The sequence below is a fragment of the Pundamilia nyererei genome, unplaced genomic scaffold (genome assembly GCF_000239375.1).
Source record: "Pundamilia nyererei isolate P.nyererei 1_Seehausen unplaced genomic scaffold, PunNye1.0 scaffold00224, whole genome shotgun sequence".
NCBI lineage: Eukaryota > Metazoa > Chordata > Actinopteri > Cichliformes > Cichlidae > Pundamilia > Pundamilia nyererei.
In genome coordinates, this window is record NW_005187625.1 from 853,484 (window position 1) to 878,077 (window position 24,594).

Here is a 24,594-nt window from a genome sequence, read left to right on the forward strand (position 1 = left end):
CTAAATACTTTTTTGCCCCACTGTATATGCTATATTTAGAACTAGCACATTAGAGGTCATCAAGGTGTTTATGTCCTTAAGACATCCCTGCAGTTTAATTAACTGGTGTGTGGCATTTGGCTCAGTGGATATAAAAAGTTGGGTATCATCCCCAAAGCAATGAAAATGTATGCTATAAATTAAAACGAACTGGCTCCAGTATGCAACCCTGTGGAACGACATACTTTCACAGGGTTCAAACCATTTCTGTTAATACCAATGATGTATTCTATGTGTCTGTAGTAAAATGTAATGATCAAGGGCACTTAATGCTGCACTTTGGTATAGCAAGACAAACACAGTAAAGGTTATTATCTGAGGCCATAAGGAGATGTCATATGCTGTGGGAGTGTCTGGTCAGGTGTGGTCCAGGTTCCTGTTGTCCGTCCCCTGGGGTGGAGTTGGCAAGCTCATCACCTGCTTCCAATTTCCTGGGCTCCATCTAGAGGGTTTTTAAGCTAGCACTGCCTGCCACTCCTCGCCAGTTCCTCCTGGTAAACTTGGCCTCCTCTGTGCTCGGACTCTGTGTGCCTGGATCATGGGTTAATGTGTTCTCCGTCTCCTGTGTTCTCCAGATTCATCACCCGTCGTACTCATCAGCAGTGCTGGTTCTGTTTCGATCCCGTTCTCCAGTCTGCCTAGAACCCTAGGACCACACACTCACCTTCTCCTCAGCCTGCCCTCCAGCCCGTACTTAAACTTCCCTGGACACCTTGGAACCTGGACCAGCTTCCCCACACTCTCAACCATCCCTGGGACGCTCCCACGGCAACCCCTTCCCCGCCTAATAGCCGGTGTTTTCAAGTAAGCACAAGACTCTCCACTAGTACCACTCACTTCTGCCCTTTAATTGAATCCCATTCAGTAAAACCCTTCTCCTGTGTTTGCAGAAGTTCCCGCCCGTGTTCTCCTTGTGTTCAACATCCGTTTCTCCACCCTCGGGCCTCCCTCAGTTCCTGCGAATGATTTCTGTTAGACCCAGTCTTGTTTAAGTTCCTTTTCCTTTCAATAAATTGTACATAGTTCGAGCAATTGAGTCTGCTCTTGAGTCCACTGCATCCTTATTTGTGACAGAACGAACTGGCCAATAATGGACTCAGCGGACCCAATTCGCGCCGTCATAAATAACAGGGCGCGGTGTTAGGACGGCATGAACAGACATTGACGTCCCTAGTGGACCAGTGTAACACTATTAGTGAAAAGCAAGAGGAAATACTCACCAGGCTTTCAGAAATTAGTGAGCCGAATCCACCCGTTCCCCCCCAGTCAGCCGGGACTGTCGCCTGCACCCACTATGATAGAATCAGTTTATCGGGGCATTTCCTCCCCTCCACCTGAGCCTTTCCACGGAGAGTTGGGTCAGTGTGGAGGCTTCCTTTTTCAGTGTTTGTTGTTCTTCAGTCGCATGCCACACGCTTTCCTAAATGATGCTGCCAAGATTTCCCATTCTGTAGGGTTGCTAAGGGGTAAGGCGCTCACGTGGGCTGAGGCGTTTTTGTCTTCTCACCCGATTGCCTCATGCTCCTATGAGGAATTCCTCGAGGAATTTAAGGCTACATTCGCTCACCCGATTTCTGAGGGTACTGCAGCTAAGAGGCTGTTGGGACTCCGTCAGGGGAAACGCAGTGTTGCGGAATATTCGATTGAGTTCCGCACCGCCACTGTAGAAACGGGGTTGGCCAGACGCCGCGCTGCGGGGTATTTTTCTAGTGTCCCTTAGCGAACAGATGAAAGATCAGCTAGCTGTACACGACGAGCCGGCCACGTTCAAAGCACTCGCCTCTCTCGCTCTCAGGATTGATAATCAACTGAGAGACGTTCCAAGCCCTCTCCGTCTCTGTTTCGGCCCGCGACCATTTCCACGTTACCCCCGCCACTTCTGGTGACAACATCCGCCCGTCCTCGCGCTCCTTCCCCAGAGCCTATGCAGATCGGCCGCTCATGGCTCACTCCTGAGGAGCAGGAACGGCGTTTCCGAGCTGCAGAGTGTTTTCTACTGCGGAGGAAGCGGCCATCGCATCTGCCTGGTCCGGCCAAAAGGCGTGTCCCGCCGGTAAGTCCGTGGTTAAGGGTGGGCAGTGTTTTCAAAGGAGATAATGTCACGGCTGGGGGCAGTCGTGTGGTGTATTTAAAAAAGGATCCAAAATGCAGGTACTGGCTGGGGTGCGAGTGAGTGTTTATTTACAGCGGTGAGAAGGTGACAAAACAGGAAGAGCAGAGTAGGGAGTAAACAAACCTAAACTGGGAAAACTAACGAACAAAACTTAAACCAGACACTCACGGGAGGAGGAGCAAAATGCACAAAGAGAGATGGCAGAGAGACGCAGAATGAGTACCGGGTAACATAGAATAATGCAGACTGACATGGAATTAAACAGACGACGCGACAGAGAGCACAGGAAAACACAGGGCTTAAATACACAGGGAGTAATCAGGGAATGGGCCACAGAAGGGAGACACAGCTGGGCGCAATTAGGCTAACGAGACAGGGGAGAGGTAAAACTTAACACACTGACATGAGACATGAACTTTCAGAATAAAACAGGAAACTAACAGACACAGAGAACCAGACAGGACACTGAACTTGACAGGCAGACTCATGAGCAGACACAATAACACCATGGACAGACAGAGAGAACACAGGCAGGCATGAAACAAAAACACTAACACATAGCAAACCTAAACAAAAGACAAAACAGAATAACCGAAAACAAAGAATAATATAAAGAAACACAAAACACCGAGTCCTCAGACTCAGGACCATGACAGATAAACCCCGTTTTTTGCTGTCAGTTTCTTTGATAGCTAGTACTAAGGCTCATTCTTTTCATGCTCTCGTGGACTCTGGGTCAGAGCAAAATTTAATAGACACTGAGGTGGCTAAATCTTTGAACTTGCCCATCACTCTGCTCGAGCCTCCAATTCCAGCCTCTGCTGGCAGGCAATCATCAGGAAAATATAACCCTCTTTACCACTTCTTCCCTTGACGTGCCAGTAATCCTCGGTTTTCCGTGGATGCAGAAGCATAATCCACACATCGACTGGACAGGGAAAAGAGTACCAAGTTGGAGTTTGTTTTGACTTGCCAACTGCCTTAAGTCAGCCTTGCCCTCGGAGGCTTCTAATTCTCCTCCATTGGTTGTTTCCACTCCTGACCTTACCGCTGTCCCTCCTGAATATCATGATCTACAAGAGGAGTTTAGTAAAGACAGAGCTCAGTCGCTGCACCCTCATCGACCTTATGATTGCGCCATTGACCTCCTTCCTGGTGCTCCTTTGCCCTCCAACCGCCTTTATAACCTGTCCTGTCCTGAGAGGGGGGCTATGGAGAAGTACATCCGGGAATCGCTAGCAGCCGGTCTCATTCGTCCTTCCTCCTTGCCAGTGGCCGCGGGTTTCTTTTTCGTTTCTAAGAAAGATAAGTCGCTCCAGCCGTGCATAGATTACAGAGGACTTAATGCAATCACAATTAAGAACAAATACCCCCTGCCTTTGATCAATTCAGCTTTCGAACCCCTCCATGGTGCTACTATCTTCTCCAAACTGAACTTGAGAAATGCATAACACCTCGTCCGCATAAGGGAGGGAGACGAATGGAAGACTGCTTTCAACACTCCCCTGGGGCATTTTGAATATCTGGTAATGCCATTTGGCCTCTCTAAAGCCCCTGCAGTCTTTCAAGCACTTGTGAATGACGTGCTCAGAGATTTCCTGAATGTTTTTGTTTTTGTTTACCTGGCTGACATTTTGATTTTTCTCAAAGTCTCTCGAAAAACATCAGGTCCATGTCCGAAGCGTACTGCAGCGACTATTGGAGAACCATCTCTATGTAAAGGCCAAGAAATGCGAATTCCACACCTCGTCTGTCTCATTTCTGGGCTACCTACTGGCGGGAGGGCAGGTGAAGACGGACCCTGTAAAGATCAAGGCAGTGGTGGAGTGGCCCATCCTTGATTCACGCAGACAGCTACAACAGTTCCTTAGTTTCGCAAATTTTTACAGGCGCTTTGTCAGAAACTACAGCCAGGTAGCTGCACCTCTCACTCGCCTCAAAGATTCCCTTCATTTGGTCCCCCGAGACTCACTCAGCCTTCACCACGCTCAAACAGCTCTTCACATCAGCTCCCATTCTAATCCATCCTGACACAAGTAGTTCATAGTGGAGGTTGACGCTTCAAATGTGGGGGTGGGGGCTGTGCTGTCACAAAGGTCTGGTCCACATGGTAAGCTCCAGCCCTGTGCCTATTTTTCTCGATGCCTTTCTCCTGCCGAACAGAATTATGACGTGGGGATAGAGAGCTTCTAGCCATTAAATTGTCTTTAGAGGAGTGGCGCCACTGGCTGGAGGGAACTAAACATCTGTTTATAATTTGGACAAATCACAAGAATCTAACTTATCTCAAATACGCAAAAAGACTGAACTCTCGCCAGGCACGGTGGTCTCTCGTCTTTACCAGATTTAACTTTGACATTTCCTATCGCCCAGGTTCCAGGAATCTCAAACCTGATGCTCTGTCCCACCAGTACTCCTCGGACTCAGAACCCCGGGGCCCTGAGCTCATTCTCCCTTCCACCTGCAGAATTGGCTCCCTCGCCTGGGATGTGGAGGAGGCCATACGCCAGGGTCTACGAGGTGAACCCGATCCAGGAACTGGCCCACCCGGTCGGCGTTTTGTTCCTCCTGCCGCCCGGTCGGCTGTGATCCACTGGATCCACACAGCAAGGTTCACTTGCCACCCGGGAGTGAGTAGAACTACAGCACTATTGAAGAGGTATTTCTGGTGGCATTCCATGGACAAGGATGTAAAGGATTATGTGGTAGCCTGTTCCGTTTGTGCCAGTAATAAGACCTCCAATCGGCACCCGTCTAGCTTACTCCCACCACTGAGTACCCCACATAGTCCCTGGTCTCATATTGCATTGGATTTTGTTGCCGGCCTCCCAGCTTCCTCAGGGAAGACGGTGATCCTGTCCATAGTCGATCGGTTCTCCAAAGCGGCTCATTTCATAGCCCTAGAAAAGTTATCAACAGCTACTGAGACCACCCAGATTCTTACAGACCATGTGTTCCGACTTCATGGCATTCCCTAAGAAATTGTTTCTGACAGGGGGCCCCAGTTTATCTCCCAAGTGTGGAGAACCTTTTGTTCGCCCCTAGGTGCCAAGGTTACCTTGGGTGGAATACGCCCATAATTCTCTCACATCCTCGGCGACAGGTTTGTCACCCTTTGAAGCCTCACTAGGTTATCAGCCACCGTTGTTCCCAGAGAATGAGACAGAACTGGCCGTTCCTTCTGTCCAGCACCACCTTCGACGCTGCCGGCCGGTGTGGCAGAAGGTTCGACAGGCTGACTGTCGACCGTCAACGGGACAATGCGGATCGCCACCGCTCTGTTGCCCCAGCTTATCAACCTGGACAAAGGGTTTGGCTCTGTGCTAAGGACATTACCTTAAGGTCGCTTTCTCGGAAATTGGCACCCCGTTACATTGGCCCCTACGAGATTGCTGCTGTCATCAGTCCCTCGGCAGTCCGACTCAGGCTTCCGGCTTCCTGGCGCATCCACCCGATGTTTCATGTCTCTCAGGTCAAACCGGTCCGTAGCAGTCCTCTGTGCCCACCGTCCGTTCCCCCGCCCCCCGCCCAGCTCATTGACGGTCACCCGGCCTACTCGGTCAGGAGGATCGTTGACGTGCGCCGCCACGGTCGTGGTGCCCAATACCTGGTGGACTGGGAGGGTTACGGCCCTGAAGAGCATTCTTGGGTTCCCCGGTCACTCATCCTGGACCCGTCCCTGATTTCTGACTTTCACACCTCCCTTCGCAGGGCCCAGTCCGGATGGTCGCCGGGAGGCAACCCTTGAGGAGGGGATACTGTCATATGCAGTGGGAGTGTCTGGTCAGGTGTGGTCCAGGTTCCTGTTGTCCGTCCCCTGGGGTGGAGTTGGCCAGCTCATCACCTGCTTCCAATTTCTGGGGCTCCATCTAGAGGGTTTTTAAGCCAGCACTGCCTGCCACTCTTCGCCAGTTCGTCCTGCTACCACCTGTGGTAAACTTGGCCTCCTCTGTGCTCGGACTCTGTGTGCCTGGATCGTGGGTTAATGTGTTCTCCGTCTCCTCACCCGTCGTACTCATCAGCAGCGCTGGTTCTGTTTCGATCCCGTTCTCCAGTCTGCCTAGAACCCTAGGACCACACACTCACCTTCTCCTCAGCCTGCCCTCCAGCCCGTACTTAAACTTCCCTGGACACCTTGGAACCTGGACCAGCTTCCCCACACTCTCAACCATCCCTGGGACGCTCCCACGGCAACCCCTTCCCCGCCTAATAGCCGGTGTTTTCAAGTAAGCACAAGACTCTCCACTAGTACCACTCACTTCTGCCCTTTAATTGAATTCCCATTCAGTAAAACCCTTCTCCTGTGTTTGCAGAAGTTCCCGCCCGTGTTCTCCTTGTGTTCAACATCCGTTTCTCCGCCCTCGGGCCTCCCTCAGTTCCTGCGAATGATTTCTGTTAGACCCAGTCTTGTTTAAGTTCCTTTTCCTTTCAATAAATTGTACATAGTTCGAGCAATTGAGTCTGCTCTTGAGTCCACTGCATCCTTGTTTGTGACAGAAGATCAATAGTAACCTTCAATAGTGTTGTTTCTGTGCTATTATGAACTATAAATCCACACCCATCTTACAGCATCTCTTATAGTCATAGAAAACAAGTTGTGGTTTGTTGCAAATAGTGCAAATTATCTAACTTAATTATAACAAAATAATTGTTTACAACTGGGAATAGGTGTCATTTGAATTTTTATAATATTGAAATTCTAAGAAATGGATTCTGTAAGGTGAAATTGATTAATATTTTTCCAGCTATACCAAAGTCATTAATTCCCTATTACACACACAATCAAGAAGTTGCACAAAGGTTGTTCATATTCTTAAATGGCCCTATTTGTTGTTATTTAATCCAATAATTTTACAAGTGTAACTGTATTGTTTAGTGGCGTGTAGAATGTGGAAAAGGCAGACACTAAACCAGACATTCACAGTAGTGAAGTGCCAGTGAGTAGTGAGGCCATTTTCTAGGGCTCTGGTGGTGTTTGTTACGAAATAAATATATTCTTAGTACTTATTTTCTGATTATATTGTTTTATGTATTTTAACTCATTCACTGCCAGCCATTGGCAGTGAATGAGTTAAACCCATTGACTCATTCACTGCCATTGACGGCTATAGACGTCAATGGCAGTGAATGAGTTAATAATAGAGGTCTTTATAGACCAAGGCCAGATGTGAGAAAGAACTAGGTCAGAGGGTGACAGGTCACCTAGCAACAGAGGCTTTAGTAAGGGGAAGTTAAGAAACAGCAAGTTTAGTGCAGAGCTGCAGAGGCATATTAATAAAGTACAGGAAACCAGACAGAAAAAGCGGAACTAAGTAACACACACACACACATTAGTCAGACCAGAAGGAGTTGTTTTGATCGAAACTGTGTGTGTGACGTATAGCAGAACTATATGTGTATTTTAGCTTGCAATGTTTTCAGAACCGTGGGTGCGTGCCGGGACAGAAAAAGAAGAAAAAAAAGAAAAACTCAAGTTTCCTGTCTGACTGCATGAGTGAAGCTAGGTATAGGACAATTAAATAAAGTCTATGACTAAGTGCAGTAGTGCAGATCTGGAGAAGAAATTTAGTTATTTATTTATAATTTAGTAATGATACATTGTTATAAAGTGTTTAGAAAGTGCTTAATGGGCAATAGTACTGTTGTGCTCTTAACAAGATTTTCTGTGTATTTAGCAGGAGAAACTATGTCAGTTGACCTCAGACTTGTCCAGGACGCTGAAGCACCTGAGGGCAACCACCAATAAAATATAATGTGGGGAAAATGAACAGAGGAAGTGATTTTTAAGTCTGATTTCAGACCATGTAAGTATTAGTTAAGGAGTAGGGCAAAACTTTTATGGCCCGGAAAGTTCTAGTTCCCACAACTTATTGTTAGATTAGTAAACAAAATTTTTCTGTGATTAAGATTTTTGGGGTTTTTGTTTTAGTGATGAGTTAATTCTGTCAGTTAGGTTTGGGTTGTTTTCTTAGTTCAATAGAGGGAGTTTTAAACATGGACATGTCTAGGAGGGGCCCATTATTTTTGTCACAGTGCACTTAGAGAAAACCTGTCAGGTGTCACCCTTATGGTGATGTTTTGTGCTTTGAGTTAATAATCAGCTCTCTTTTTCTAATTCTTTGTTGTAAGCAGGCCTGGTGGATCGAATTAACAGCGCTGTAAAACATTTCTGTGAGAGCAAATATAAGGTGAGCTTTTCCAGATTACAATGGGCTGAGGAAAAGGCTACCTGTGGGAACCGTGTGAGTTCCTGTCTAAAAGGATTGCAGCGAGTCAATCCAGTCCAGAATCATAAACAATGGTTTTTTCTTTTAAAAATGATGACATGACTTTGCGGGTGATGGAGACTGGAATGGGTTGCGCGTAAGTCTCCACTATCCGCAATATCTCGTGTGAATGCGTGTGCATGAATGTGTGTGACTGGACTGTCACTGGACTGACGATGTGGACTAAAGTGTTGACTGACTTGACCATGCCGGTAAGAGAAAGGTGGATGCTTTGGAAGCAGGAGAATAGAGACTGGAGGTTCACATGAGAGTGTGGAGCTGCAGACTTAACCTTTCGGCTGCTAATTTTGGGTTGCTGATGTTTGCTTTAAGAAAATTTGGTTTTATTGACTGGGTTTAGATAAGGGTAACACATTATATTGTTGGGAAAATGCCAAATGCTAAAGGGAAGAACATTTTTGATATCATTGATGTTACCATTAACCATAACAGGCCACTGTAGAAATCAATTAAATTTTATAGAGGAAAATAGTCAGGACCAAAGCAATATTTAGGAATTATATAGGGGAATGGTAGACTTGTCACATTCAAAGTACAGTGATGGAATAACAAACACTGGTCCAAGTGGAAGGGCGTGTGATACGAGGTGGTACTGGAGGAAAACGAGCAAAGTAAAGAAAGCAAACCTATTTTGGTTAGCTTTGATAAAGTCAAATTAAGAAGCACCATGACACTCAGAAGATCAGCGTGAAAGTAAAACATACACAAATTTTGTATGAAGCGCATGACTGATAACTGTTCTGTTTTAAGTTTTGTTTTTTATAGCACAGATTGGATCATAATGAGGGAAGGACAGCGGGAAAAACTGAGTTTCAAATGTGAACTTAATGTTAACACACAGGTTTTGTTTCTAGGTAGTTCGGAGGATGCAGGCTCTGGATGGAACCAGGAGTTCAAAAGATTTAACTGATTTTATTCCTTAAACACAGGTTTGCAGGCCCGGAGCAAATATAGTCGAAAGGGTGTTTGATAATTTAGGTACGGTAAAACCTATGCATAAGTAATTGCCTTTATGCTTAAGCTTAACTGATTGAAAATGTCTGATAGAATAAGCAGTTATAATCATTTTCTTACACATACTGCAAAATATGCTCATAAAGACCTAAGCACTCAGTCTTTTGGTGTGAGGTGACAGAAGTAAAACTAAAAGGTTAATGCATAACATGCTTACAAACACAGACATCACGTAGATTTATTTCTAGGGTAGAGGTGAAACATATTTTTCTTGCTTTGTGCTTGCATAGCAACAGTTGATGCAGGAGGTGTTAAAGATAAGCATGAAATGAATAAGTCAACAGGAAACATCTGGAGGGTGAGACGGGTGAAATAATAGCTTGCAATGTTTTCAGAACTGTGGGTGTGTGCTCGTGTCTGCCGTTCTCCGTTTCTGGAAATGTACAATAAAGATTATTTTTTGAGCTTTGACCACACTGAGTCCAGTCTTTCTCTGTCGCCAAAAGAATTCAGAAAAGAACCGGATTTGATATGTTCATCTTGATCTTCCTTGCACAAAGAAAAGTTCCTAGTCCTGGTGGAATTAGGCTTCTATTTGGTTAATCAAAAAAAAAGAAAAAGCCGTCACTTGATTGGAAATGTCTGAGTGAGAGAAATGATAGGGAATAGAAGGAAAAGACCATATTTCACCCATATTGTCTCCCTGTGAAATCCATAAGTGATTTTAAAATCCTTCTCTTTACACATAACACTGCCCACTTCTCCCTTTGACAGCAGACTTATTTTCTAGAGTTTCTGAAAGTAGAAGAGGAGGCAGACCCTCTCTCAGTTTTGCTGTAATAGGGTTAGGATCCTAGGAGTTTTTCATGATGTACTAATCCTCTTCTTTACTCAATCCATTTTACGCTCTGTGAACAGCTCTATAGCATTTAATTATTAGTAAGCATTTAAAATATGATTTTCTCTTGCCAAGTGTGTCTTTGTCCGCACTCTCTCTGCTCTCTTTTTCTTTCCCCCTTTCATATGTGAAATGATCATCAGTTGAAAAGTCTGAATCCTGACCTGAGAGTTTCCATAGTACAATCTGGACTCTCCAGTCCAGCAGATAGAAGCTTCAGTCCTGAATCCTGCAGGTCATTGTTACTTAGGTCCAGTTGTCTCAGTCTAGAGAACTGGGAACTGCGTAATAAGGACAGCACTTCACAGGTTCTCTCGGACAGATTACATACATTCAGTCTGAAAAATTATGAAGAAGAACATAATAGCACTGGTGTTAAAGCGTATTCAAGGTGCGACAAGAAAACAATAGATTTGGCAATATTTCAGGACCAACTGGAATCTTCATTGCCTTATGTTAAAATAAACAAAAATGTGGCAGTTTTCTGTGATTTTAAAATCAATACTAAAACTGCAAAGTCATGAGAGAAGATAATAATATTGGCAATTTTGGTCTGTTGATGAAAAAGAAAATGTCTCTTGATGTGACCTGAGAGTTTCCAGCATACAGTGTGGACTCTTTAGTCCAGTGGACAGAAGCTTCACTCCGGAATCCCGCAGGTCATTGTTACTCAGGTCCAACTCTCTCAGGCTAGAGGACTGTGAGTTGAAAACTGAGGAGAGAGCTTCACAGCTTTTCTCTGTGAGGTTACAGCCTCTCAATCTGAAAAAAATATACAAAAGAAGGGTTTAATTAAAGTGTGTCTATGGTGGCCAAAATAGTTATTAGATTTAGCAATATTTATTCTGTTTTGTTTTGTCAGTGGGGTTAGGTTAATTGGTAATTCTGCATTGTGAATGTGAGTGTGAATGGTTGTTTGTCTATATGTGTTTGCCCTGTGACAGACTGGTGACCAGTATAGGGTGTATTCTGCCTCTTGCCCTATGGTAGCTGGGATAGGCTCCAGCACCCCCTGACAAGTATAATCAGAAGAGAATGAATGGATGGATGGATGGATGGATGGATATTTTGTTTTAGGACTAAGTGAAATCCTTATTGTCTCTTGGCCTTATGTTAAATAAGTTAGAAATTTTAATTGTGAAATTTATCCTGACCTAGACTGAAATGCTAAAAATATAAAGATGCAAAAATATGTAAGTTAAACTTAATTACTAGGGGTGCAACGATACACAAAATTCACGGTTCGGTTCGGTTCGGTTCTTTGGTGTCACGGTTTGATATTTTTTCGATACAAAAAAAATGTTCATGCCTTTTTAATTTGTCATTTATTAAGATTATAAATATATATTTTAACTCAAAAGTACAGTTTTTAAATTTAACCCTAACCCTTGTGCGTTTTTTTTTATTTTGACAGCGAATGCGCACCTGCGGACCACTTATGTGCAGCCCTGGTTATTTAGCTCGTCATATTGCAGCCACAGAAATTCTTTTGTCCATGAAACCATAAAGCTGCACTTTCTTTTTGCCTTATAGTCTGATTTGTCATAACTTCTCCGTTTTGTGGTAAGCTTTTCTTTGGCTGTCACTTCTTCACCCTGACCTGTCTTATTTGGCTCAGCAGAACTAAAATATATATCCTGCTGCTTTTAAACACGCACTCACATAAGCTCAGCGATTCTCTGCGCGATCAACCTCTCACATGTTTAAGCTTGCTGCGGGAGATTTCACTTGTCATGTTTGCATAGTAAGCTAACGATTAATAAGACCATGTCAGAGGAATTGGTGCACAAATTATCATCACTCACCAATCAGTGCTGTCGCTCTCTATACACAGTTCGCATGATTGCAAAGTGAAAGCAAATTCAAACGCGATTTCAATATGTCACATACTGACAGTGGCTCACCGATGCCAATGACATAATTACCCAGCTACATTTCTGAAAGAATGCAAAAGCATTGACATATACTTTTCCTTCCTACAATAGCCCGACTGGCAGGGAAGAGATAGGTTTTGGTAGCCTGACTGAAAAAAATCGCTAGCCCCGGGACGTCGGGCTAGCGATATTGCGAGCCCTGTATCTGATCGAGGAATCACTCATCTTTGGAAAAGAGAGTTTATTACAGAGAAATGTCTCTTCCCAAAATAAAAGCTATACTATCCGCTTCTTCTGGGCTATATTCTCAGCAGCATATTAAACATATAAGGAGAATCATGTGCTAACAGCTGTCTAAATGACTCGGCTAAAGTTAGTAGCATGCTTGCTTGTTTTTGTCTGCTTCCACTTGTCTTTGCACTAGGATGATGTCGGCGTAAATGTGCAGTCATATTCGTTGTGTTCCCACTAGTGCTTTCAGGTTAATCTCGTTGAAATGACCTTAACGCCACAACACGGAAAATCTCCGCTACCGCCAATCGCCCCGTGCATGGGGCTAGATGGCCAACACGTTAACGAGCTAACTGCGCTAACACACTAGTTCCCACCCATTCAATTGAGCATTGCATGGCACAAATAAACATACTGTTTTACTTTAGTCCATGACTCGCTTACCTTCAGGGTCATACGTCACATGAAAACCAAAATAATTACAAACACCAGATCTGAATGAGGGTGGGGGAGGTCCATGTTGCAAGGAGAGCTTAACTTCTGTCTCGCTAGCTTGCCCTGCGCTCTTCCTTCTGACGATTCAGCCTAGGCGGAGTAGTCGAACGCAGATTCACTGAGCGCTCAACACAGACAGCATCGTCAGAAGGAAAGTTGATAAAATAAATTACAAATTTTGTATTGTTCGATACATATGCGTACCGAACCGAAAGCACTGTATCGAACGGTTCAATATCGATACAAATATCGTCGCACCCGTATTAATTACCTATGTTAATAATGTATTTTTTTTCCCCATAAAAACAAATCACCTGAGCTAACCTGATAGTTTCTAGTCTACAGTGTGGACTCTCCATTCCAACAGACAGAAGCTCTACACCAGAATCCCTTAGGTTATTGTTACTCATGTCCAACTCTGTCAAACTAGAGGACTGGGATCTGAGAACTGAGGACAGAGCTTCACAGCCTTTCTCTGAGAGGTTACAGGCACTCAAGAAAATGTGATTAGATAAATTCAAATGATGAATACAGATGAGCCAAACAATACAATTCGCCAGTTAATTAAATGCTATCCTGGGACAAATCTTAAATAATTTGAATTTGTTTAGGGAAAACTAAATTCTTTCTTTGTATCTAAATGGAAACCACTGAGTGAAAGATACATTTATTGATATTAGTTCAGCACCAAATGGCAAAGGCATACAGCCCTGTCATGGGTGTTTAAAGGACTGAAGCCATGTTGTTTTTTTTGTTTTTTTTTTTCGGGGGGGGTGTTATTTAGTAGGTGCTTGTTGTTCACATTCTAATTGTTTTTGAGAGACTAAAGAGGGATAGAATTTCTCATCTGAGAACCACAATGATTAAGTTTCTCAACACATAGTCATATTAGTATACATCTGTTTGACAAAGTAAAGATACAAAGATCGCCAGGCAATGTAACCACACAAGCAATGTAAACACTGTGATTCAGTTTTCAGCTTGTTTGTTTTTGTCTTCATTTTCCTGATATTTAAGGAAATGAATATAAAAAAATTGAGATTACATCTTTTTGTTGGATTTTTTAATGTTGCTGATATCACAGTTAGGCATGCGTAGACGCAACCTCAAAGTGTGTGGACAAACCAGTGGCTACAACTTGAGGAAGAACATTTTGGAGAATTGAGCAGAGACCCCTATGTTAGTAGGATTTTCATGTGCTCACGTTTAGTGTATTGGAAGTAGGTTGTTGTGTCCAAATTTGTTGAGCTCCTTAAATGTTTTTCTTTTTTCTTCAAAGGTTATCCAGGATTTAGTATATGTTTGTCAGAGTAAAACTCAAATTTTAGTGTCCACAATATTAAAAAGCTTATCAGCTGTACTAAAATTAATAAAACTAATTTGGTAATATGGTACGATATGGACTTATGATGAAAGAAATCACTGAATCAACCATATTTTGTAATGAAATGGATGAGCACAAATATACTTACAGAGCTTTGTTGGATGCTTTGACCACTGGAAGCAGCTTCAGAAGAGCCTCCTCTGAAGCAGAGTATTTCTTCATGTCAAACATGTCCAGATCTTTTTCTGATGACAGTAAGATGAAGACCAAAGCTGACCACTGTGCAGGAGACAGTTTGTCTGTGGAGAGATGCCCTGATTTCAAGGACTGTTGGATCTCCTCCACTAGAGAACAATCCTTCAGTTCATTCAGACAGTGGAAAAGATTGATGCTTTTCTCTGCAGACAGATTCTTTCTAATTTTCTTCTTGATGTACTGGACTGTTACCTGATTGTTTGACCACTTACTTCCTGCTTCTGTCAACAGACCTCGTAGAAGATTCTGATTGGTCTGCAGTGAAAGACCCAGGAGGAAGCGGAGGAACAAGTCCAGGTGTCCATTTGGACTCTGTAAGGCCTTCTCCACAGCACTCTGGTGGATATACTGGAGTTTTGGTTTGTTAAATAATTTAGACAACATGGTTGTTGTTGGTTGTTCCTCTTCCAGCAGATTGACTCCAGAGTTGATGAAGGTCAGATGGACATGAAGAGCAGCCAGAAACTCCTGAACACTCAGATGGATGAAGCAGTACACCTTGTACTGGTACAGTCCTCTCTCCTCTTTAAAGATCTGTGTGAACACTCCTGAGTACACTGAGGCTGCTCTGATATCGATGCCACACTCTGTCAGGTCTGATTCATAGAAGATCAGGTTTCCTTTCTGCAGCTGATCAAAAGCCAGTTTTCCCAGTGACTCAATCATCGTCCTGCTCTCTGGACTCCAGTGTGGATCTGTCTCAGTTCCTCCATCATACTTGACCTTCTTGACTTTGGCCTGAACCACCAGGAAGTGGATGTACATCTCAGTCAGGGTTGTGGGTAGCTCTCCTCCCTCTCTGGTTTTCAGCACATCCTCCAGAACTGTAGCAGTGATCCAGCAGAAGACTGGGATGTGGCACATGATGTGTAGGCTTCGTGATGTCTTGATGTGGGAAATGATCCTCCTGGCTTGCCCCTCATCACTGAATCTCTTCCTGAAGTACTCCTCCTTCTGTGGATCAGTAAACCCTCTGACATCTGTCACCAAATCAACACATTGTGGAGGGATCTGATTGGCTGCTGCAGGTCGTGTGGTTATCCAGAGGCGAGCAGAGGGAAGCAGATTCCCACTGATGAGGTTTATCAGCAGCACATCCACTGAGGAGGACTTTCTAGGGTCACTCAGAAGTTTAATTTTGTTGAAGTCCAGAGGAGGTCGACACTCATCCAGACCATCAAAGATGAACACAACCTGGAAGTCTTCAAAGCTGCAGATTCCTGCTTCTTTGGTTTCAGTAAAGAAGTGATGAACAAGTTCCACCAAGCTGAACTTTTCCTCTTTCAGCACATTCAGCTCTCTGAAAGTGAATGGAAATATGAACTGGATATCCTGGTTTGCTTTTTCTTCAGCCCAGTCCAGAGTGAACTTCTGTGTTAAGACTGTTTTCCCAATGCCAGCCACTCCTTTTGTCAGCACTGTTCTTACTGTTTGATTACTTGCAGTTGAGGCTTTAAATATGTCTTCTTGTCTGATTGTTGTTTCTGGTCTGTCTGATTTCCTGGATACTGTTTCAATCTGTCTAACCTCATGCTCATCACTGAGCTCTGGAGTCCCTCCCTCTGTGATGAAAAGCTCTGTGTAGATCTGATTCAGAAGGGTTGGGTTTCCTGCTTTAGCAATCCCCTCAAACACACACTGGAACTTCTTCTTCAGGTTCGATTTAAGTTCACATTCACAAAGTGGAGAAAGCACTTCTGAAAAAACACAAGTAATAAATTAAAGTAACGAGTTGTGCATAACTATCCAAAAATTCCAATTGCCTGAAGACTAAGTATAAATGTTCTATTTATCCAGAGGTTGAAATTTTAAGAGAAATCCCCTTACGGTTCCATAGACGCTCAGCCAGATCCTCCTGCTTCATTCTCTTCAGGAACTGCACTGCAATCTTCAGAATAGCCCCTCTCCCACTCCTCATCTGCTCTTCTTCATCTTTACTGTCCAAGGTCCCACCTCCCTGCTTTTTCTCTGAACATTCTGGGTTGTCTGGACTCAAAAGTCTCTGGATTTTCTTCAGCTCCATCTTCACAAAAGTGATGATGTTGTCCTCCAGCCGCTGTAACAGAATACTATACAAATGACCCAATCAGACCCAATCATGGAGCCAAAAAGCAGAGCTATGTTGAACATTTAAGATAATCCAGAAATCTACAAAGAGCAATGATATCTGTTACCAGCATAGCTGTAAAAGTAGTTGTTATATATGTACAGACCATAAATATATTTTCCAGACATGTTTGATGCTGCTGGGCAGACTGACCACTGGGAACCTCTGAGCTCTCCCAGTCGACTCTGTGGAGGAATCATGAAAAATTAGTTCAGGCACTGAATAAAGGTCCAGGAAATTACACTTTGACAAAGACAGTTATTGAGAGGACTCCTGTAATTGTAAAAGTTTACTACTCTTGCTGATCCGACTAAGAAGCAACAGCTCAGTTTAATGTTTTTCTTTGAGTTTAAGTTCTTGCCGTGTTCTGATAAGCTTTCATGCTCAGCAAACTTCAAGTTTGAAACGTTAAACTGTATATCAGATTCTGGAAATATCAGTCAATCTTGGTTTTAATCTTGTTCAATCTTGTTTAAATCCTTACTCCAAGAAGTCCAAGAAGTTGAGTCTTTTCCTTGAATTTAAAGAACCATTTACTGTGCCATCCATTTTCATGGACACAAAAATGAATTTTTTTCCACTGGATTTTTTATATGTGGCTTTCTCTGGATAAACAAAGGACAGAGGACTGGACTGCACGCTGTCATAGAGATCAAGATCCCCAGCTTAACTTTATCCAAAAAAGGAATAAAATGACTTAACATGCAGTCTTTTTATGGGTAAAGTGCTAATAGTTAGTGATGCTTAATTCTAGTCAGAATATAATCGAATAAAGGTCTAATCAATATGATGAATAAGAAAAAAAATAGCCCAACCATTGAAATGATTCCAATACCTGACTTTTAACTGAGATTTTGTGTGGAGTGGTATGTTTAGTACTAATTACCCTCCGATGCTGACGGTGGATCAAGGAGACCAGCGCATATGCTGCAGGCCCGGATGTATTGTCTACATTGGCTGTCCCTTACCCTTTACCCACCCCTGTTGCTTGTCATGTGTTTCTTTGGTGTATTAAGAGTTTTTTCATGTGCTATGTGCAGAGGTGTTTTTTTTCTGTTCTCAAACTGATCTTCCTATTGGAGCTCAGTTTGGAGGGAGTTATTTTTTTCTCCTTATCTGTCCTCATGTGGTGTATTTTCCATTGTTATACCTCTCTGACCTGTCTTGCCCATGTGATGTTTTTGTGTAATGTATGTATGGTCGGAGGGTAAGATGGCGCCGCCATTGCGTGCAGTAGGTGAGCAGCCTTAACATGAAATTAACCCTTGTGGGACTAATAAAGGTATATCTTATCTTATCTCTTATCTTAATGCTGATATTGGTCTCAGAGAGTCTCTTTGTGTAAGGGGTGATAGGAATGAGAGGAAGGAATAAGTGAGACACTAAGAAGGCTGAAGAATCTCAGAGAATCTCTTATTTTACAATGTATGATTTAAAAAACAAGTCATTGAGAGAAAAAAAAGTATTCCTATATAACTGAAATAAAAAGGGATAATGTTGAAATCATAAAGAGTCGTGATATGCATGAGTGACTGAGCTAATGAGAAATTATGTTGAAGTACCCTCAGCATGTTGGGGCTTTCTCTGTATTCCTGTAGGGTTTTTTACCTCACAATATGAAGCAGCAAAGTAAATAAAAGTGAATTTAAATTATTATTATTATAATAACTAGTGAAAACAGTCGACAGTACATTAGTGAGATTGAAAAAGACTTCTGTAGAGACTATGGCATTGTTAATGTCAAATGAAGTCTACACAACCCCCAAGGAAATGTTCTTGCAAAGCATGCTGTTCAGATTGACAAACTCCCTCTGATAAAAAGAGGATCCACTGCTAGAACTGATATGCTACAGAGCAACAGCTATAATACCTACTGGTAATAACCCGGCTGGACTATTCATGGGACTTAAAATCTATCTACTCTCCCATCACACAAAGGGAACCTGATTCCAAAACGGCCAGATTAAACTCTAATCAGATGCAGAAATTATGATACAAAACAAGAAGCATTTTATTTCAACAGGAGACATGGAGTGAAACACCTGCCTCCACTTCACTTCTCAGCAAGAAATGAGACATAACAACAGAGTTCTTGTCAGAAACACTTCAGGATAGGTGATGGACATAACAAAACACTTCAAAGAAATAGAATAATCTGTAAACCTGGTGTTAGATCTTTATGTTACAGTCATTATTATAAGAAGTTACTGTTTTTTAAAACAGAAAAGTTTAACTAATTAAGGTTACACCCAGGACCTGAAGTGGGAGCCCACCATCACCTCCGTCATCAAGAAAGCCCAGCAGAGGATGTACTTCCTGAGGCAGCTGAAGAAATTCAACCTGCCAACACGGACGATGATGCAATTCTACACTGCAATCATCGAGTCCATCCTCACCACCTCCATCACCGTGTGGTACGCTGGAGCCACTATCAGGGACAAACAGAGACTGCAGCGTGTTGTGCGCTCTGCTGAGAAGGTGATTGGCTGCAAACTCCCATCTCTGCAGGACCTGTACACCTCCAGGACACTGCGGCGTGCAGCCCGGATCTCAGCTGACCCTTCTCACCCTGGACACAGTCTGTTTGACCTGCTCCCCTCAGGCAGGAGGCTCCGGTCCATTCGCACCAGAACCTCTCGCCATAAGAACAGTTTCTTCCCCTCTGCTGTTGGACACATGAACAATAACCACATGACTGTTCCCACCACTAACACATGACCCTACGCTGTGTCACTGCATCATTCCATGTTTGGCACTGATCACCACCTGCACTCATGTATATATCTTTCTACGTAGCACTCATAATTCTTATTCTCATGTATATATCTCATGTATATCCCATGCACATATCTTTCTTTCTACATAGCACTTTAATTCTTATTGTTTGCACTGAAGCACCGCAGCAATTTCCTAATGTTGTAAACCTCAACATCTGGCAATAAACCCCATTCTGATTCTTCTGATTCTGACATTAATATCAGAATGCTACTGTTTAGTAAATGATAACTCAGGTTTGTATAAGTAACTCAGAGTGAAGTCAGTTTAAAGGGAGTTGTCAAGGTGGCACATAAAAGAGTTAGAGTTAATCATGCATGTGACTAATATGTGCATGGAGCTAATAAAGTGAGATAGTGAGTACAAAAAACTATATTATTCTCTTTTCCTTTTTTCTGTTTTTTGTAACAACTTCACAGGTCCTTTTTGCTTGTATGTTTGAAGTCTGGATGTCCATCCTTATCTAGAACTATTGTACAAATACAGTAGTTCTTTTTTAGGTACAGTAGCAATTTGTATGAAAACTAGATTTCAGTGAATACTACTTGATAATTTGGGGGTAAAATCAATAAGGATATCTTACATTATACAGTATACAACACAACATAAATGATAGAAGAAAAAATTTGGATAAACATTATTCTATGTTTGCTGAAGTGGAATTTCAGTTATCAATGCTTTTAAGAGACAATTTATATAGTATTAGAGAGGATGATGTGTTTGGACTGCAATTTGTATACGATAACATTAACAGGAGTTTACGTGTACATGTTGGACATGGTTATTAAAATAAAAGAATTCCTTGCTCACTGACTTCCATTGAGATGTAGTTTAGAGACCATGACACAACATCACACAGTTTATTCAAATCAGAAAACCAAACTGGAGTTAATTAAAGAGTTCATGTAGCTAACAGATCACCTTTCTGCAGCAAATGGTTGATGTCCTTTAAAGTGAATGAGGCGCTCTTCAGACCAGTCACTCTTTAAAGACACACAGCTGGGTTCAGCTCCAGGTTCAGCAGGTCTCTCATAGATCCTGTTAAATAGAGAAGAAAAATGTACTTTTCGTTTGCTGCTATATAAGCTGATGAAGACTTAGAACACCTTCATCATCCAAAAGAAAAAAATGATTTGCAGGCTGAGCATGAGGAGAAGGGAACTCCAAACTAGTGTTGGCAGTGTAACAATAGGACAACAGGTGACAGACAAATAGTCATTTACATCAGCGGTCCCCAACCTATTTTGTGCCACGGACCAGTTTATGCCCGACAATTTTTTCACGGACCGGCCTTTAAGGTGTCGTGGATAAATACAACAAAATAAAACTAGTACCGGTACCGAAAAAAAGAAGATTTATTCATAACACACGTGAAAAGACCCAGGAAAACAGAGTTAACGATAAAAACAATAACAAAATAACGCTGAAAACCGATAAAAACCTTGAAAACCATACACTTCACACCTGAGCCTCAACTCTCGTGGCCCGGTACCAAACGACTCACAAACCGGTACCGGTCTGAGGCCCGGGGGTTGGGGACCGCTGATTTACAGTATGCAGAACAATTGATAGTCTTACTATGAGCAGTTTGAGTTACAATAAGTAATTGCAACAATATCGGGACTAAATTAGCATGTCCATACATATTTTTGTTTATTAGAGCCCTAACTTCAGTTCAGGAAATGAGAGTTGATGTGAGGAGGAAGAGGATGGCAATTTATCCAAATGAAAGTTGCACCGTCTTTGTCTTTCACATTTCTGCTTCTTTGGTGAATGGGATACCTCCTCAGATGATAAAATATAGGTGTGATCCATCATATTTTGGGTCTGAAGATGCAGACACAAGTTAAAATTTGTCTCCATGGCATATGAATGCCTTTAAATTCTCTTAAATTCTCTCTGTCTATTAAATAACAACAAAAAATGACTGTCTGGACCTTTAAATGTACATGTTGAACATGTTTTATGGAATTAAGGAATTAATCACTCATTAACTTTCATTGAAATGCAATTTAGAGGCCAAAACAACATCGAGATGTTCATTTAAATCAGGAAACCAAACTGACAGGTATCAAAGAGTTCATGTTAGTGACACCTCTCTTCAGCAGATGGTTGGTGTTCTCTAAAGTGAATGAGGCGCTCTTCAGACCAGTCACTCTTTAAAGACACACAGCTGGGTTCAGCTCCTCCAGATTCAGGTCTCTCATAGATCCTGTTAAACAGAAAAGAAAATAATCTTTTTTAAATTTTCTGTTACAGAAACTGATGAAGACTTAGAATACCTTCATGATCTGAAAAACTAATTTGTATGTTGAGCATGAGCAGAAGGAAACTCCAAACTAGCGTTGGCAGTGTAACAGTGTCACCCACAGTAAACACCACCATTTGCACAATTGCAGAACTACTGATGGTCTTGCTATAAGCAGCACAATTTCAAAGTTATAGTTTTTATAATTTTCCCACCACATGTCAGTAGATTGCACATTAATGGCAACTGATTTCTGTTTTTTTACATCTCAAAATCATACGCGTGCATGATCCTAAGTATGGTGGCAGCTGTTGGGCAAACAACTCTGGCTGCCATTCATCTGTATGTAGGCTGTCAGGCTGCTGTTAATCTCATCCACATATATTTACTCAGATACGACTCAGTGAGTCAGTGAAGGTCACTTCTGTCGAGTGACAGTGATGCTGGGGTGAATTAAGGATATTCTTAAGATTCCTATTAGTAAATGCTGCTGTTTTTGCTGCTGTTAGCCAGCATTAGTGGAACTTTCTTTAAAGTGGATATTACTGTTGCTGTTAAATGTAGCAACATGGTCTTGGAGGAACACCGTCTTGTTTCACTGTATACTGTGCCACTCTTTAAGGCTCAAATGACAATAAAGCCACTTAACTTAACTTGAGTTGACAAATATTGTTGAATTTAGGCTCTTATTGAATAAACTGTCAAATGATGTGAGAATGTAAACTGCTTAGCAGCGGAAAAGTGGGACCTTTAGGACACTGAAGCCTAACATTAGCTAGCATAACATTAGATTATAGCTAACTTGTTTTGTTTGTTTCCCAGCCTGTTGTCTGCTATACAGAAATGGAAGGGTTGCATGAGTAATATGGTGACATTATGTTATTTTAACAATATCAGAAAAAAATGATCATGTTAGTGCTGTTTCTTGTGTGTTAGAGCCTGACATATGTTCAGGAATTTTATTTAGATGTCACTAACATCTTACTAAAATGTTTTACTTTTCCTTTTCACCTTAGTTCTCATCTCCTGAACTGACATCAGGGCTCTAACACGCCTTCATGTTTTCATTGCTAATTCTAATTACTTCTAAGTTTATGAGAATGCATTACTGTTTCAGAAGAACTAATAACACACAAATCAATATACATTTTTAAGTACAATATTCTGTTTTTATATTAAGGGGAAAAGACTAACTAGACATTTGAAGCACATGTTATACGTGTACATATTGGACACGTTTTATAGAATAAAGGAATTCCTCATTCAGTGACTTCCTTTGAGCTATCAAAGAGTTCATGTTACTAACAGCTCACCTCTCTGCAGCAGACCGCTGGTTTCCTTTAAAATGAATGAGGCGCTCTTCAGACCAGTCACTCCTTAAGGACACACAACTGGGTTCAGGTCCAGGCTGGTTCCTGTGAATAATGATGGATCAATGATGTGAGTGCTGAGCTGTGACATGGAGAAGAGTCATAGACAATTAGAGATGTCATCTCACCTCTGAGCTTCGGTCTGGCTCTCATGTTCCCCACACAGAGTGGTTTTAGAGAGAGGGACACCCTCCTCTCTGTCCTCACACTGATCCATGCTGCTGACTTCACATCCACATCACCCAAGGTTGCAAAAGTACAGACTTTCTTTACTAAAAGTAGAAGTACAGATACCTGGGTTAAAAAATACTCCTGTAAATGTTGAAGCACTGAGGCAGCTCCATCAAGGACAATTCTATTAAAAGATTTTTGTACAAAGGTAACTGAACCTTGTGCTGTGTCAATATGATAATAAGTTCATATTTGTACAAAAGAACCCATATATTAATCCAAATAAATCCAAATTACAAATCCAAGTGTAATGAATATACTTAGCTTGAATCTGTTATTCAGGACACCTGCAGTGAAAAAGGTTTTAAAAACAAACAAACAAACAAACAAACAAACAAACAAACAAACAAACAAACAAAAAGAAACATTTTTTGTTGCCTACACTCTAGAGGTGACTGACTCCACACCAAAACAGTACAGTTTCTTCTAATGTGAGCTTCAGTAGGTTTTCTCAGTGCATATGATGTGATCAGCTAACCTGCTGCTTTTTGTAGATTTACGTAACTGAATTCACTCCACACTACAATATGTATGCTATCTTTATGCAATTAAGTGAATAAATCTAAGCATCATCAGCTTAAATACAAATTCATCTCTGCTACACTTCATGTAACCTAATTTTGACAATGAGGACCAAAGGCCACTATGCACCAGTCCAACACAGTGCTTTACTATAAAAAAACTCACCACATTAATATGAGCTAACCTGTTTGCCCTGCACAAAACTAGGACTTTCATGCAACATCTGAATAACACAAGTTTGTATAGCTTTGTTTGTTTTGTAGGACATTTTCCAAAATGAAAATACATAATTCATCAAAACACATCATATACAAATCCATTATGTAATTAAAGCGATGAAATTACATGTAAGCATTAAATCTGCAGTTTATCAAGCAGCCCTTACCTTTAAATATAACCTTCTTTCTTCCTCTTCTGTCCTGTATTTTCTTACATCTTTCTCCATCTCTGAGTGAAGTTATCTTGCACTCTTTTCTCTTCCTGTGAAATACAGCAGCTAGACCTTTAACTAGCAACACACTGTGCAACAAACTGCACACAAACAGTTTTTGTGTTTGCTGATGTTTGTTCATCTGATAGAAAATTTGAATTTGAAATGAGCTGCAACTAAAGAAATTACTGTTCTTCCATCCAGTAACATTCAGGATTAATGTGAACATCTAACCAGAGATGCTACTGAACATTGGTTACGTCAGTTGGCTTCCAATTAGCATCTAGATTTATTGTTTTTCCATCAAGTATCAGTTAGAAGCTCCAGCAGCTAATGGTCCTATCATGAAAAACAAAGAAATCTATCAAACCCTTACAGCAGATATTTTCACAATGATACTTTAAAACAGAAATGATCATTAATACCTGAATATTTAGGATT

At 41.9% G+C, this 24,594-nt stretch overlaps 1 protein-coding gene across 1 annotated transcript in view; it reads right to left on the bottom strand.

Annotated features, from left to right (window-relative positions):
• The window catches only part of LOC102215700 (protein NLRC3-like), a 29,195-nt gene extending 5,070 nt beyond the window's left edge, over positions 1–24,125 (bottom strand). Inside the window, exons 1-10 of the mRNA XM_013914786.1 lie at positions 24,109–24,125; positions 23,099–23,242; positions 22,914–23,015; positions 21,448–21,564; positions 20,274–20,390; positions 16,684–16,762; positions 16,298–16,526; positions 14,364–16,167; positions 10,880–11,053; positions 10,456–10,629 (exon numbers count right to left, since the gene is read on the bottom strand). Coding sequence (XP_013770240.1) covers positions 10,456–10,629; positions 10,880–11,053; positions 14,364–16,167; positions 16,298–16,526; positions 16,684–16,762; positions 20,274–20,390; positions 21,448–21,564; positions 22,914–23,015; positions 23,099–23,187 — 2,885 coding nt within the window. The 5' untranslated portion in view covers positions 23,188–23,242; positions 24,109–24,125. The remainder of the gene's footprint in view (positions 1–10,455; positions 10,630–10,879; positions 11,054–14,363; positions 16,168–16,297; positions 16,527–16,683; positions 16,763–20,273; positions 20,391–21,447; positions 21,565–22,913; positions 23,016–23,098; positions 23,243–24,108) is intronic.
• Between the last annotated feature and the right edge of the window lie 469 nt (positions 24,126–24,594).